The sequence below is a fragment of the Artemia sp. Qi Xiang Cuo genome, chromosome 7, assembly GCF_049724085.1.
Source record: "Artemia sp. Qi Xiang Cuo chromosome 7, ASM4972408v1, whole genome shotgun sequence".
Lineage (NCBI taxonomy): Eukaryota > Metazoa > Arthropoda > Branchiopoda > Anostraca > Artemiidae > Artemia > Artemia sp. Qi Xiang Cuo.
This window is the reverse complement of record NC_142800.1, coordinates 71042954-71060957: the sequence shown is the minus strand read 5'-3', so window position 1 is coordinate 71060957 and position 18004 is coordinate 71042954. Positions and strand designations below refer to the sequence as shown.

At 32.8% G+C, this 18004-nt stretch overlaps 1 protein-coding gene across 2 annotated transcripts in view; it reads left to right on the top strand.

Moving 5' to 3' along the window:
- Window positions 1-15302, top strand: part of LOC148950653 (uncharacterized) — a 43806-nt gene extending 28504 nt beyond the window's left edge. The window contains exon 2 of one of the 2 annotated variants that reach the window (XM_089092539.1): window positions 12121-15302. In XM_089092539.1, coding sequence (XP_088948665.1) covers window positions 12133-12756 — 624 coding nt within the window. In that variant the 5' untranslated portion in view covers window positions 12121-12132 and the 3' untranslated portion in view covers window positions 12757-15302. The remainder of the gene's footprint in view (window positions 1-12120) is intronic. The other variant, XM_089092538.1, reaches the window with a different exon arrangement.
- Window positions 15303-18004: the final 2702 nt, after the last annotated feature.

The following is an 18004-nucleotide window of genomic DNA, read 5'->3' as shown; positions in this document are numbered from 1 at the left end:
AGATAGATAGACAGAGAAGTGTATTTTAAAGCCAAATATACGGCTATGAACATAGTAAAATAACATAAATGAAATCATAAATAACATAAACTTTGATCGGCGATCATCATAAAACACTTAAGTGAAACACTACATTAACATAATAACAGTACTGAGTACTTGGAAAACGGTCATTTAAAAAAAAAAAAAACAGTTAACACTTGGAAAAAAAACACTTAGATGAAACATTACATTTTCTTTATACTGGGATTTTTCTTTTTTCCTTTTTTTTTTTAGTTAACAAAATTTCCAGATACCTCGCTATACTTTTGTAATTTTTTAATGGCTGCATAACTAGAAAGAATTATTTTCTGACTTCAAACTGTCCAAATACTTTGCTTTCCCGGTAAATTCTCCCCGCGGAAAATATCCCCCCCCCCCCGTGGAAAAGAAGGCTTTACAAATTTGAAAATTTAATTTGTGTTTTACTTTTTTATTTCAGTAGGGGAAAGGAGTTTTGGTACTTGTGTATCATGGGCAACTCACTCAATTTTACGCTTTAAAACTCGAGAACAAACCGGTTTCTTCATTAGTTTTATTCAGCTTAGCGCGAGACAAGACAAAGACAAGTGACAATATATATGGGAAACATATAGTTTGGGTTATATATTTGCACATAAAGGGGGGGGGGGGGTGTGGTTGTAAATTATTTGGAAAATTTTAAGTCATAAAACAGTTATCTATAGGTAAGGTCACTTTTTTTTAACTAAAAAAAAAATAAAATCCCAGTATAAAGTAAATATAGTGTTTCATTTAAGTGTTTTTTTCAAGTGTTAGGTGTTCTTTTTTTTCAATGACCGTTTTCCAAGTATTAAGTACTATTATTAGGTTAACGTGGTGTTTCATTTAAATGTTTTATGATGATCGCTGATCAAAATTTATGTTATTTATGCCTTTCATTTATGTTATTTTACTATGTTCATAGCCGTATATTTGGCTTTAAAATATACTTCTCAGTCTATCTATCAAATATACAGAATACTTGTACCAAACTTATTTTGCATACTGACCCGCTATACTTTACCCCCCCCTCCCTAATATGCAAATCTATAGCCCAAATTTACTTCTAAAGTAACGAAGAAACTAACGAAAAAACTGGGGTGTTCTCGAATTTTACACAGCGTAAACTTGAGTGAGTGGCACATAATATAAAATTTACGGGGGGGGGGGTAAACGCCTAGAACTGAGTGAAATAGATGAACCTAAAACAAAGAACTGAATCTAACTAACAATCAAAAAGCTCCTCAATGAAAACCCACAAAAAACAATATTAGAATTGCCTATGGGCCCAACATTTTGAGAATTTGCTTAACCAAGATAGAGTTGCAGGAAAAGATTGGATGTGAAGGAAGATTTGTTTTGTGAGGAAGATTTAGCGACAGTACTAAAAGGATTAAAAAATAATAAGGCTCCAGGTGCTGATAGGGTGGTAAATGAGTTTCTTAAATATGGTGGCTCTCAGGTTAGAAATAAGATACTGAAGATTATGAATATGATTTTTGAAAAAGGGGAAGTACCTAGCGATTTTAGGAAAACCTTAACTAAGCCACTTTATAAAAAAAGTGATGAAAGCAAGCGTGGTAATTATCAAAGGATTAGTCTGGTCTCTGTAGATAGTAAATTACTCAGTAATATGATACTTCTTAGACTGAGAGATGCCGTTGGCAAAGTTTTAAGAGACGAGTATGGCAGTTTTAGACAAAGTAGAGGATGTGTCGACCAATATTTCACTCTTAGGCTAATAATTGAGAAGCGCCTGAGTTTTCACACACCTTTGGTCCCCAGTTTTATAGATTATGAGCAAGCGTTCGATTCTGTTGATAGAGGAGCTTTAGTAAAAGTTTTATCCTTGTATGGTATATCAAACAAATACATTCAAGTGAGTAGTGCTATGTACAAGAATAAAACTGCTGCGGTTAAGGTAGAAAATGAGGTAAGCAGCAGGTTTTGTATTAAATCAGGAGTTAAGCATGGTTGTGTTCTATCCCCCTTTATATGGATTATTTTGATGGACTTTGTCTTAAGGAGCACAGGAAAGGCAATGGGAGACCACGGAATCAAATGGGGAGGAAAAAGTCTCCTGGACTTAGATTATGCTGGTGATTTAAGCATCCTAGATGAAAGTGTGAGCAAAATGAATTAAGTTTTAGAGGTTTTGCGATTACAGGGTGCTAGAATAGGTTTGAAAATTAATGTTAAGAAGACTAAGTCACTAAGGCTAGGAATAAGTGAAGATGAAAAGGTGACGCTGGGTAATGAAAAGATTGATCAGGTGGGCAGGTTCACTCACCTTGGTAGTATTATTAGTAAAGACGGTGGGAGCAGTGAAGATGTTAAAAGTAGAATAGACAAGGCTCAGGGTGTTTTTTCATAGTTAAAAAAAGTTTGGAAGAATAGGAAGATGAGTCTGCAGACCAAGATTAGAATATTAGAAGCTACAGTGATGACAGCGGTCAGATATGGCTCTGAAGCATGGACGCTCCGAAAAGCGAATGAAGATTTGCTAGATGTTTTCCAGAGAAATTGCTTAAGGATTGTTCTGGGTACCCGGCTGACTGACAGTATTTCAAACAATAGTCTATACGAAAAATGTGGCTCTCTAGGGCTATAATGAAAGAAAGGTTGAGGTAGCTAGGGCACATTGTGCGGATGAAGGATGACAGATTTCCGAAGATTGTTCTTTTCGGCCAACCGTCTAGGGCTAATCGAAAAGCAGGTCGTCCTCGTCTGGGGTGGGAGTACGTCATAAAGAAAGATTTAAAGAAAATGGTAACTTCGTGGGTGGGTGTAAAAAGGGAGGCTTTGAATAGATTGGGGTGGAGGAGAGGCGTGCGTAGCTGTGTTGGCCTCAGGTGGCTATGTGCTGCGGTGAGTTGTTAGTAGTAGTAGTAGCAGTTGTTACCTTCACCACTTTGCAAAAGTTCAGCTAAGACTGACAAAAAGATGTTATTCGTTCATACTAGTGTTACCAGATGTCTGTTTTAAAGTTACACCCCCCCCCCCAAAAAAAAATTAAAGTTTTTTGGAAACTCTATTTTCTAGTGAAAATGTGCAAAATGAACGATAACCCCTCCCCTAAAAAAATGCAACAATTTGAAATTTTAATGCGTAGGCTAACCGCAGCTCCAAGATGGTGCAATTGCATCCCACCTGGCCAACCTTATTCATATTACAAGCTTTTTTCCGCCATGAAAATAAAAACAGTTAGCTAACAATTTCCCCAACAATTCCAACGATAACTTCTTTTTGTCAGTCTTAGCTGAACTTACGCAAAGTAGTGAAGGAAAGTCAATTGTAATCTTGGTTTTTGGTGTGTTTTATGTCATCCAAACAAAACTGTTTAACTAACACTGTTAGATAATTTCTTTTACAAATGAAATCATTGTTGAAGAATTTAAAGCACAATATTCAAAAACCATGTTTATTACATTAATAGACAATTTAGTACTGCTAATATTTCTTAAACAAATTTTCGGAAAAATTAGAGACAAGATTTTCTCAACTAAATTTGAGACACGTATTTTTTCAGCTATTTTGAACTGGCCAATGAATTCACGAATCTGTTTTTGCCACCCTGAGGTCCTCTTAGAGACACACAATTAATCCCTGAAGTTTTCAAGTTTTATTTCCAAGCTTGCGTTTTGAATATCCCGCTCAATTATTACGTTACTACGAATACTACGAATGTTAACAACTTCTGTTATCTAACATTTCTGTTTCCACTCTCCAAACAAAAACGGTTGGCTAAAATTGCTAGCTAACAAATGGACAGTGGAAAAAGCCTTTTTTGTCGTTGCACCTGGTCTGGTATGGTACAGTTTCAACGTAGAAGTTCGGGAGCATATTTTCTAGTTGTTTTTTTTTTCATTATCATTCTAGAGTACATATTTAAACAAAGATGTGAAAAATTCTGGGTGGAATTTTTTCACAAAAAAGAACTAAGCAAGTGAAAATATTGCAGTCAAAAGTTGGTACAGGGATTAACAACCGAATGGTTGATCGAGTCAAAACTTACTAAATTCAGTAGGACGAATGTATACGAATGCATTGGGTAGAGGGGATCGGGCATAATCCACCCTTCAGTGGAACTCCTAAGTCTAATGTATGACTTAAATGTCACATAATTGGTAATTTTTATCGATTTATGTTATACAAACTTACGAAATTATAAAATAAAGTTTTATTTCGATTCAGTTTCTGTTGTTTGTTTGCCATTTTGTATTAAAAAAAATATTCTAATCTTTCGAAGAATAGACATGGTCAACTTTAAATTAGCAATGAGCATGCTGGAATGATGAATCCCTGTTTATCTCTAAGGGGAATATATATATATGTATATATATATATATATATATATATATATATATATATATATATATATATATATATATATATATATATATATATATATATATATATATATATATATATATATATATATATATATATATATATATATATATATATATATATATATATATATATATATATATATATATTCTTTTAATTTTTTCGTTATTATTATTACTATATTCACCTAATAATCCCCCTAGAGATATACGCATCATGGCTCAAGCCGACGGTAAAAAAGAGAAAAAGATACTAAAAATAGATTGTACTCATCTTGTCACGGCAAACACGCAAATATTCACCGCAACAATTACAAGAATTATTCCCTTCAGCGCAGTTGTTTAAACGAAACATCCGTGACTTATAACTTTAAGTAGTTTAAGATGAAGGATTTGGCTGATAAAGCACTTACATAAAAAGAAACAAACCGTCCCGCTCAGATGACCAGTGAAAATTTGAAACTAGTAATTTTGCCATCGCTAACTGTCAGGGTAATCGGAGCGGAGTGTACCAGGAATTCAGCAACGGGCTAATTAAAGGCGAAGCACCTTCCGTGATTTGATAGTTGATAGGTGATAAATGGCTTCATTGAGACTACTTAAGTTTGCAATTCCACTTTTCTTTCCAGCTTTTTTTCCGCCAGGGGATAAGAGCTTCCCTCTTATTGCGGACATTTTGAGCATTAAATAAAATATAATATTTACAAGCTTACCTGCACGAAGGGGGGCACAACCAAGAAAAACTTTGTTCATAAAATTCTTGTCTTGAGAAATTTCAAAATTACTCACCCGAAACTTCCTTTTTATTTAATAAAAAAATAATTTTGTATAAAATTGAAAGTAAGGAACACCATTAAAACTTAAAACGAAGATAAATTATTCCGTATATGAGGGGGCCTACCCTTTCCTCACGCCTCGACCTTCACGCTAAAGTCTTTAAAGTTCTTTAAGTATACTTCTTATTTAAATTCGATGGCCCTTGTATTTTATCAGTCTTTCTTAAGGAATTTTGATAAAAAGTAAACGTAAAGGATAAAGAGCGAGGGCTGAGAAAGGGGTAGCCCCTCATATACGGAATAATCTCTGTTCGTTCTGAATTTTAATGTTGCTCCGTACTTTGGATTGAAAAAAATTAGTTTTCTTTTCTAATTTCTAACTGTTTTACATATAAATATATATATATATATATATATATATATATATATATATATATATATATATATATATATATATATATATATATATATATATATATATATATATATATATATATATATATATATATATATATATATATATATATATATATTATATGTAGTGGTTCCGAGGTAATGCGCCTTTGATGTATAAATCTTGACCCATTCTTTGTCTACTCATGTTAATAATAATAAAAGTATTTATAATAGCTAATCACAATAATATCCTTAGGTATGTGGGACCCTCCCTTAAATACACAAAACATTAAAAAAAATCCACCTTTTTTTTTAGTGTGTAATGACTGTAAAAAGTTCATTTCCATAGTTGGAGCTAAAACAAAATTAAATAAAGAAAATAAGTTTTTTTTTTACCTGAGAGGCTAAAGTTTTTTAATGTTTTAAAAAAATAGAATCAAACAGTTCGTGGTAACGAACTGTAAGTAAGGAGCGACCCGGCTCAATGGTAACCGAAACTCTAGAAAACGGGTTTTTGATACCAATAGATATATCAAAAGAATCAGATTTCAATGCTGATTTCAAATATATAACTTTCATCAAGTTTAGAGCTACCCATCAAAAGTTACGCGCCTGAGAAAATTTGGCTGATTTTCAAAAAAAGGGGGAAAGACCCCTAAAAGTTATAGAACCTTAATGAAAATCACACCATCATATTCAGCGTATCAGAGAACCCTACTGTAGAGGTTTCAAGCTCCTATCTACAAAAATGTGGAATTTTGCATTTTTTGCCAGAAGAAAGATCACGGATGCGTGTTTATTTGTTTGTTTGTTTGTTTGTTTTGTTTTTTTTTTCCCAGGGGTGATCGTATCGACCCAGTGGTCCTAGAATATCGTGGGAGGGTTCATTGGAACGGAAATAAAAGTTCTAGTGCTCTTTTCAAGTGACCAAAAAATGGAGGGCAACTAGGCCCCCTCCAACGCTCATTTTTTTCCCAAAGTCACCCGATCAAAATTTTGAGATAGCCATTTTGTTCAGCATGGTCGAAAATATGATAACAACGTCTTTTAGAATGACTTGATCCCCCAAAGTCCCCAGGGGGAGGGCTGAAAGTTATGAACTTTACTCAATGTTAACATATAGTATTGGTTATTGGGAAGTATACAGACTTTTTCAGAGGAGATTTTTTCTGGTAGGTGGGGGAAGGAGAGGGTCGGTGGCTATATGGAAGGATCTTTCCATGAAGGAAGTTTTCATGGGGGAAGGGACATTGCTATGAAGGGGGCGCCGGATTTCCCAGCATTATTAAAGAAAAAGATCAGAATTAAATAAAAAAAACAAGTTTTTCAACTGATCAACTGATTGTGATTAAGAGGTCATTTTTAAAGAACTGGAAAAAAATTCGAGCTATAGTTTAAAGAGCAGGGTATTGACTAGGGGGCGAACCCCCTAATATACGTGTTAAAAATTTATGAATATAGAAGTTCGTTACGTAAGTTAATTCTAAGTTACGTATATTTATTACTAATAAAAACGTTCGTAAATAAAATTAAACAAGTTTCGAGAAAGCCATTTAACCAAATATAATATGCAAATTTTGTTTTAATTATTCATGTACGGTGAGCCAAAATCAAAACCTGCATTAATTCAAAAACGTTCAAAAATTAAATAAAAAAACAAGTTTTTTTAACTGAAAGTAAGGAACGACGTTAAAACTTAAAACGAACAGAAATTATTCCTTATATGAAGGGGGCTGTCCCCTCCTCAACGCCTCGCTCTTTACGCTAAAGTTTGACTTTCTCACAACTCTATTTTTTTAAACAATAAAAAAACTTTTAGCGTAAAGAGCGAGGTGTTGAGGAGGGGACAGCACCCTTCATATACGGAATAATTTCTGTACGTTTTAAGTTTTAACGCCGTTCCTTACTTTCAGTTAAAAAAACTTGTTTTTTTTTATTTAATTGTGAGAAAGAGTCAAACTTTAGCGTAAAGAGTGAGACGTTCAGGAGGGGACAACCCCTTTCATATACGGAATAATTTTTGTTCGTTTTAAGTTTTAATGTCGCTCCTTACTTTCAGTTAAAAAAAACTTGTTTTTTTATTTAATTTTTGAGTATTTTTGAATTAATGCAGGGTTTGATTTTGGCTCACCGTAGATCAATAATTAAAGCAAAATTTGCATATTATTTTTACTTTTATTTGGTCAAATGGCTTTCTCGAAAGTTGTTTAATTTTATTTAAGAACGTTTTTATTAGTAATAAATATACGTAACTTACTAATTAACATACGTAACGAACTTCTATATTCATATATTTTTAATACTTATATTAGAAGTTTCGCCCCCTAGTCAATACCTCGCTCTTTACGCTAAAGTTCGAATTTTGTTCCAATTCTTTAAAAATGACCCCTTAATCACAAAGGCCGTTAAAGAGATTAAATAGCTCTTATAAAAGTACTAAAAAAAATGTTTGGCTTAAAGAGCGAGGTTTTGACTAGGTTCGTTTTAAGTTCTGATGTTGCTCCTTACTTTCAGTTGAATTTTTTTTTTTTTTTAATTTCTGATCGTTTTTTAAATAATGCTGGGAAATCCGGTGCCCCCTTCATAGCAATGTCCCTTCCCCCATTAAAACTTCCTCCATAGCTCCCACGTAACCCTGACCCCCCCCCCCCAACTATCAGGAAAATTCCCCCTGAAAACTTCTGTATACTTCCCAATAACCAATACTATATATAACATTGGGTAAAGTTCATAAATTTCAGCCCTCCCCCCGGGGACTTGGGGGGATTAAGTTATCCTAAAAGACATATTTATTATATTTTTGACCATACTGAACAAAATGGCTATCTCAAAATTTTGATCGGGTGATTTTGGGAAAAAATGAGCATGGGAGGGGCGTTGCTGCCCTCCATTTTTTTTTGTTGACGTAAAAGGGCACTAGAATGTTTCATTTACGTTCGAGTGAGCCCTTCCACGATATTCTAGGACCACTGGGTTGATGCGATCACTCCTGGGAAAAAAACACAACAAAAACACAAATAAACACGCATCCGTGATCCTTCTTCTGGCAAAAAATACCAAATTCCACATGTTTGCAGATAAGAGCATAAAATCTCTACAGTAGGGGCATCTGATAAGCTGAATCTGATGGTGTGATTTTCATTAAGGTTCTATAGCTTTTAGAGAGTATTACCTCCTTTTTTCGAAAATCAGGCAAATTTTCTCAGGCGCGTAACTTTTGATGGGTATAACTAAACTTGATGAAACTTATATATTTGAAATCAACATTAAAATATGATTCTTTTGATGTATCTATTGGTAACAAAATTCGCTTTTTAGTGTTTCGGTTACTATTGAGCCGGGTCGCTCCTTACTTACAGTTCGTTACCACAAACTATTTGATGAATTGAAGTCAAAGAATCCAAAACGAAATGAATGAATTCAAATTTGATGCATGCCCTCCTCCCACCTTCAAAATGTGAAAAATTATATGACAATACACATTCCCTTTGTCTTACTACGTAATGACCGTAAGGATTCTAAGAAGACCCTCTTTGCAATAAGTACACACTCAAAATGAATTGAACCAAGATGGATCGAGTTTGTGCATTTGTCCAAATAACACATAACATGAAATGTGCGAACATAACGTCTTTGTCAATAAAAGATTGTATTTTGATTTTATCAAATCAATAAAATAAATATATAAAGCTCGTTCTGACTGTACAAAGAAAAGCACTATGTTACTGTCAGTGTAAATTGCAAGATTTGGCTTGGAACAACTTAACCAATTAATGTCTAAAAAATTCTTTTCTATACCAATTCGAAGCAATAAATGCTAATCTAAAAAATAATAAAATTATCAAGAATGTTTCAGGTTGAAATTTCTTCAGTAGCCTAATAGATTTGCAGTGGGTCTACGTTTAATTCCAGCAAGAACTGTATCCGATTTTTGGATTTTAAATATGTTTACCTTTAAGGAGTAACAGAAAACAAATATGAAGTTCCCAACAAATATTGACAACAGAAACAAATGACAAATATATATATATATATATATATATATATATATATATATATATATATATATATATATATATATATATATATATATATATATATATATATATATATATATATATATATATAAATTCAATGCCAATGCGACTGTACTTTGATTGTAGTGTGGAGAAGGTGGTCTCTGTACCTGCGACTGTGCGGCTGAGGTTCAGAATGTCATCGGCTATCATTGTAACGTCTATGCCACGAGCTATGCATGTTGTCTCGATAGTAGACTGTGGTTCAATAATACAATTATTAAAAGCACAAGGAGATGTGACTGATCCTTGTCGAGCACCCCTTTTTACTGGGACTACAGGAATCCCGGTGTATATTCAGCGAGGGCTCGACCATGGCCAGGAAGTAGGAGTTCAGCCTGTAGGTGGTCGTACATGTCTTAAATGGGTAGTAGGATGGGTAGTAAGATTTTGCAAAGCGTTGGTGCTACTGTGATCGGTCTGAACGAAGCTCATTCCGAAGTACTATTTCCTTTCTTCGGGAGTGGCCTAAGCGACCCAGTACTGAATGCCGATGGTAAGAGTTAAGTAGCGAAGATCATCTGAAGGAAAAGAGTTAGGTGTCCCATGAAAGTTGGGCTGCAATGGCTAAGGTGAAGGGCGGATACACGGTCAATGCCAGCCGACTTCATCTTTTTCAACCGTCGGATCGCGGACGCAACCTGTGATTGGGGAACTAGGAAATCAGTATCTGGAATTGATGCGAGGAGGGATGAAAGCTTTTCTTGAACAGAAATGTTAAGATCCCGTTTTGGGGCTGAAAACTCATCAAGGTAATAGTTTATCCATATTAAAGATGGGATATCTTATTCGAGACCTGCTGACTCCTTCTTATCAAACATTTTCCATAACAGATAAGGATTTTTAATTACTTTTCAGAAAGATCAGATTTCAACTGCGCACGGTGACGAGCAAGTATATATATATATATATATATATATATATATATATATATATATATATATATATATATATATATATATATATATATATATATATATATATATATATATATATATATATATATATATATATATTTATATATATATATATATATATATAACTTTAATTTTATTATATATATATATATATATATATATATATATATATATATATATTTTATATATAATATATATATATAACTTAATTTTAATATATATATATATATATATATATATATATATATATATATATATATATATATATATATATATATATATATATATATATATATATATATATATATTAAAATTAAGTTCCTATATCTTTCAGGGGTATATGTATCTGCAGTAGCTCAATGGGTGTTATGTTGCACAAGATAACTCATCAGTAATTAGAAAAATTCATTTATCGTCTGTGTATGTTTTTTTTTTTTTTACCGCTATGAAGGACTAATTTATAGTAAAAGAAAGTTTTTTTAGGTACATGCAAAAAAAGTTCTGACGTTAGATAAAAATTTGGCTCCAAGATTAAGTACAATTCAGTTTTTAGCTCAAAAGGAATAATACTAAATTACATTTATTGTACTGAAAAACGAACCAATAGATGATCGAGCCTTAATTGTTGCTGTTAACCAGCAATTGTTTTTTCTTTTTAGGGTTTTTCTTGAATAATGGCTTTTCCTCAATTTCTTTCTTGTAAGCTTTTTTCATTTTGTTTCGATACTCAAACAAAGGACGAGGGGGCACCCTCTAGTAGAAATTATATACAACTGGTGGTGCGTGCCAAGCTTGGTGGATGTGTGCCAAGCTTAGTGGAAACTGTGCCAAGTGTGGCGGAACGGTGCATCACGCATGGCGTTCTGAGATATGCACCAGGTGACGATGTGGGTGTGCCCTTGACAAGGAATGTTTATATCCAAGTTCAAATTTTCAGGAGTTACTCCAAACGAGAAAGGCGATGTAATATATTTCAGAAAAACTTAAAGCAACCAAGTATCTTGAGCAGGGGCTATGTAGTAATTTAATTCAAGGGGGTATATCGTAATTCACAGGAGGGTTATTGGTCAAGATTTGGTGCTCCTTCCGAATTGATAAAATACATGAAATACATAGGGAACTATAAGGAAAATCGTAAGCTTCTCGAAATTTCGGTAGGCTAGGGTGAAAAGCCCCCCCCCCCTTTATGTACTTCCTGGAATTTAGAATTAAGAACATTAGTGATATTGCGTAAGCACTTTTCTAAATCCTCTCTCATGAAAATGCCGGATTTCTTTACATTATTTTTCCCCATTTTTCTATATTTCCTGGCAACATCTAATTTGCCACTTTTGGTTTTTTTTTGGAAATCTTGTTTTCTCCCTCCCTGAAATTTTTTTGTGTAAAGGCTTGGTCGTGATCCTGTAAAACGTACTTCCTCGCACTATTATCTGCTGTATATCCTTATAGAAATGATGTTAATTTTATTTTATGTACATTTGTTGTCTACCTACAACAAGAGAGCCTTGTTTTGAACTGTTTGAAAAATTTCAAGACATATTATTCAACTAACTAATTACTTTTGCAGGTTTTCTGAAAGATGGGAAGTGAAGATTCTATACCTAACGCTGTAGAAGAGGCCATTGGGGATATGAATAATGAAAGTGGAATGATTAGGAAGTATTCACTTCGTGCCAAATCCATTCAAAAGAGGCTTGAGGTGGAACAGCGGCGATCTCAGCCTAAACAGCGAAAACCTCGGAGCCGCCCTCCTGCATTGTCAAAATATAGACGTAAGTCAGCCAACGCCCGTGAACGGTTTCGAATGCAAGAAATGAACGATGCATTTGAAACATTAAGACGGGCGGTACCCAAGTCAGAGTTTTTGTACAGGACGTCAAGTGAAAAAGATACTAAAATTGCTACCCTTCGTCTGGCAATGGACTATATCCAAGACTTATGCAGATTGTTAGGCGAAGATACGAATCAAAAGGACGACGTTGAATCATCTGAATATCACCGACAAATGATCCAGTCTTGCAGCAATGCGTCCAGTTATTCAATAGACTTTATGTTTGACAGTGACTCAACATTTGATGAAGTTCTCGGACCCTTTTCTAATATACCAAGTTTACCTGACGCCTTTGACTTTTTTGGTTTGGAATCAGATGGGGATAGCCTCAATTTTGATTCAGATTTAAGTGATCAAGCTATTACTCCATGAAATAATTTCAGATCTTGTTTTAAGATTAAAAGAGCTTATAATAATACAGGATTTATATTGACTGAGTATTTCATAATCTCTGTCCAGTTTTGATCACAAGAACGGAAAGTGTCTGACTTTTACAACGATTATCATTGCGATCCAGTAGCTGTTTTATATTATAAATGTTGTAAGACAGTGTATGTTTTAACCATTAACCCGTGCTGCGAGCAAAAATTGAATCTATTAGACTATGTATGCGATTTTTCTTCATTTCTAAGTAATTGTTAAGTAATGTTTTATCTATACATATTTGTTTTGGCTACATTCGGCGATATTATATTCAAGCCTATTTGTTTAGCTATATTTGTTTTTGTTTTTCTCTTTGGCTGTGTTTCTATTAAATGCAGTAGATATTTTGGCTGATATTTCTACTGCATGAATTTTGTCATTTTTCAGTGCAGAAAGTTTAGCAGTGGCTCTCATGTCGCTGGAATTTGTGAGCCATTCAAATATTTATGGAGAGGGGAGCACCTAGGCTTCCTGAGTTTGTGCTTAGTTGTAGGAAGGGGTCTAGCTATGCCTTGTTAATGGAAGGTTATTCCAGGATTTAGGATAAACGGCTTAATCAGCGTAATCATCAAATATGCATTCAGGTTCTGGCTAAGGACTCACCTTTAGTTTTGAAATGCATATATTTCAGCAACAAGTTTTGATATTTCTGTTTTGTATATATAAAAAAAAGAAAAAGAAAAGATTTTATCCACTGAAACTTTTTTTTTAATCCGTGGTGTCAATTCACACAATTTAAGGAGCCAATTTGTCATTTTTTCAAACTTTTTCAATGAAAATACCAAAGAAAGACATTTTAAATGAAAATACCCCCAACAGGAATTTTTTTCGAAACCTTAAAGAATCAAGGGGTTGAATCTTGCCCCTGCTTCCCCTCAATTGGCGCCTCTAATGTATTAATATTAGTGTATCAAAATAGAATATTATGACAAAACTATACAAGATTATTATATTCTTTCATATTATTATTTTTTTTATGTAGTTTTAATATCAAAAGTAGGCGAAAATAAAGTGTTTGGGTAAAAGTAAGGAGCTAAAAAGCCATAACCGAGTGGACTCCAACCCTCCACAACCTACTCAACTTATACAACTTATTCAGTCAGTCACAGCACAGTTTGTGCAATATGTCAGACACTTCCATATGGCCTCGAACCATAAATAGTACACTTCCACCAGAGGTGTCAAGTGTCAAATGGTGTACACCGTTTCTCAAAGTGGGTTGCAGCTTCCCTCTAGCATTGATAATGTGCTGCTTACCGAAACTCCTAAAAATGCGTAATTAGAAATTGCACTCATGATAAATTAGAACACAATTCCATTGTCAAAAGAAAGAGTGTTAGACCAAAAATTCCTCTTATCGCTGTTATTAAGCAGTTCAGATTGAAAATCTTGCGAAAAATAAACTAGAATGAACAAAAATTGGAGATCCTACAGTTCTTACTCCTAAAATCTTGGGTATCCGTTTCTGTGCTTTAAGGACTCAAAATGTTGAATTGAAAAAATATAAGAGGGAAGGGGGATCCCTCCTCCCGAAATATCAACCATTTTTCACGTCCCCACATTTTTAGCGCCGTATTTGCAAGTTCTGACAATACTAGATAGTCATTTACAGGGGGAGGGGCTTTGGAGTTGTCTTCATCGATATAAAAAATAACCTATTTTAATTTTTTCGCTTGGAACTTTCAAACTACTCAAAGTTTGAGCTCTCCCTCCCGCGTCACCTAACAAAATAAATTCCTCATGTGTTCCTGATTGAACACCATAACTTTAAAAATGCTCACTTTAAAAACTGCCAAGATCATTCATGATGACGACACGATTCACGATGACGACACGATGACGACAAAGGTTGTTAATAACTTAAGCATACAGTAGTGAATAAATAGTGTTAGCAAATCACTAGTGATTTTGTAAATACTAATTTTCTAGTCATGGATTTTGTTAAGGCTTTTGTTCAGGTGGTTACGGCATGTAATCTTTTGTGTTTATCCTATTGTTTGTATATAGTCAACATATCAAATGCTGTTACCAGTTTCTATTTTATTACATGTTTAAAAGAATCTTCCGTGTTGCAACATTTTTATGAAGGCATTATTTTTATGAACAATAGAGCTTCTCCTTTCGCTATGTTGATTAATATTGTTCAACTTTAAATGGTTTAGCATTTCGTGAGGACTCGTAAGTCGTGAGGTAAAAAAAAAGTTAAAGTTGCGCTAAGTAGTTGTTGTATGTCACCCATTCATTCTTTTTGTATTGTTCATTTATTTACTAAATAATGTTTGCCTCTCATTCATTTATTATATACGAATTGACATGTATATCAATGGGTGTCAGATGCGTTCAATTATATTAAACAAAGTAATTTATCTAATTGAAAGTAAGGAGCAATATTAAAACATGGAACGAATAGGAATTATTGGGGCTGCAACCATATCTACCTTTCAGTGCTTATATACTAAGGTTTGTCTAGTGCTTTTATAGGAAGCAAATTATTGTTCAAAATAGTACTTACTAGCGTTTTATTTGTGCCTATGGAAACATATAAAACCGGAATAAATAAGCTTTTTCACTCTTGAAGTATTGTTATAAAAATGTTATACAAATGAACATTTCTATGACAATGTTCTTGGTTAGGAGTATTGAGCACTCATTTTAAAGTGCTGAAAATAGTCACTTCATCATAAATATTTGTCTTTACCTTCATTCGAACAAAAATTGTTTTTCATTAATTTGATTTCTGTTCGATTTCAATATCTTGTAATCTAAATATTAGTGGAGCTCCCACTCAAGTCCCCGGTGGACTTTGCACCAAATACTGACTTCTGCATAACCAGAGTGGCGAATGTGGTCCACACGTCTCATTTGCGTAACGTCCCATTCTCGCTATCTTTGACCTATGTGCTTGCTCGCTGTATTATGTTCAAAACTGTGGCAAACGTCTCAACATTGGAATCAACGGTCCCATGAAATTCTGATTTTTTTTTTTTTTTTGGTAAATAAATATACATCTCCTTATTTTTCTCTTCAATTACCTTATAGCTGTCAGTTGGGTGTCAGGATTTAAATATAATGAGAGCTTAACTTTTCATAAATAAACTAATTTCAATTATCAGTTTAGCCATTTCTCAGGTATTAACAACCAAGAATAAACAGGAATGTTACACATAAGGTAAATAATTAAACCTTTTAATTTTTCTTCAGTTACTTTATAGGTATCACTTGGTGATAGATCCGAAATAGACATAAAGCTTGGCTTTCCATAGATGTACAAATTTTGACCATAGGTTTAGCCATTTGTATATTATTATTTTTTGAACAAGCAGACATTGCTAATATGACATTTGTTATGATTTCCTTGTGTGATTTCTCATCAACTGGCCCATAAAAACAGATAAATTCAATTTTCAAAAAGTAACTTTTCCAGATATTCTAGGGCTATATTTGGCTCGTTAGGGTCTCCCATTTATCCTAATTTCAATAAAAAAATGTATTTAAATATTAACTATTTTTATCTTTCGTCGTCTAAAAAATGCATCGACTGGGTGGGAATCCAAGACCAATCGTCCTTGTGGTAGGTGAACACTCTACCACTAAATAATCGATGGTTAGTATAAAATTGTAGAAAGTTCTACAGAAAGTTCTTTTTGTGAGAGCAATTGAATTTTTCTTGGATTCTGACATTTTAGCGGTTTGTTTTTATCCATGAGGGCAACATAAAGTAAGAGTTTGCATATCTATGAAAAGCCATGCTTTCATTAAATCTTCAACATGACACCTGTTGAAAATTATAAGGTAATTGAAGATAAAAGCAAGAAAAATCATGTTTGTTTACCTTACACACATACATACACACTTACACACACACACACACACACACACACACATATATATATATATATATATATATATATATATATATATATATATATATATATATATATATATATATATATATATATATATATATATATATATATATATATATATATATATATATATATATATATATATATATATATATATATATATATATATATATATATATACTTAATTGTTCTGGGTCATTAGTACCAGAGAATTTGCTAGACTTGTAGTCATAATTAGGATACATATGAAAAGCCAAGCATATATATATATATGTATATATATATATATATATATATATATATATATATATATATATATATATATGTATATATATATATATATATATATATATATATATATATATATATATATATATATATATATATATATATATATATATATATATATATATATATATATATATATATATATATATATTATATATATATATATATATACATAAATAATATATATATATATATATATATATATATATATATATATATATATATATATATATATATATATATATATATATATATATATATATATATATATATATATATATATATATATATATATATATATATATATATATATATATATATATATATATATATATATATATATATATATATATATATATATATTATCAGAAGAATCAGGATTTCATCGAACCGTTGGTTCCGATGTTGTGATGTTTGGTACAGTTTCCAAAATCTTCTCAGTCTAAAACCGCAGGATCATCGTTTGGGGATGGGGGTGGGGCAGTCCCCCCAATAGTATGGAGAAAAATTATTATATATCATATGCCCCTTGACTATATGGATAAAGACCCCTCTTGCCTCCCCAATAAAAATGCTGGAGATTCGCCCTTGCATGACCGTACTGGTCAAAATTAGCGAGACCGAATGGTTGCTTTATTATAAAGACCGTGCGACGTGTAGACCACATTCGGCACCCTAATAACTATGCGGCAAAAATAAAAAACCACGTGAAAAATAAACCTCTTGAGATTTTTTTTTCAATGGCGAGGGGTTTTAAGACCATAGCAATTTTACAGGTCGGTTTGTTTACATTTGTTAAGGAGATGATCCGTTAGTACAATATTACTCCTGTCGAATGCCCCCCCCCCGATTCAACTTTTATGCAGGTCAGGATGTGATATATCTATTTTTGAAAAAGCCACCGGATCATCAAACAGTTCGTGGTAACGAACGACCCGGCTCAATAGTAACCAAAACTCTGAAAAACGGATTTGACACCATTAGATACATTAAAATAATCGGACTTTTATGCTGATTTTAAATATATAAATTTCATCAAGTTT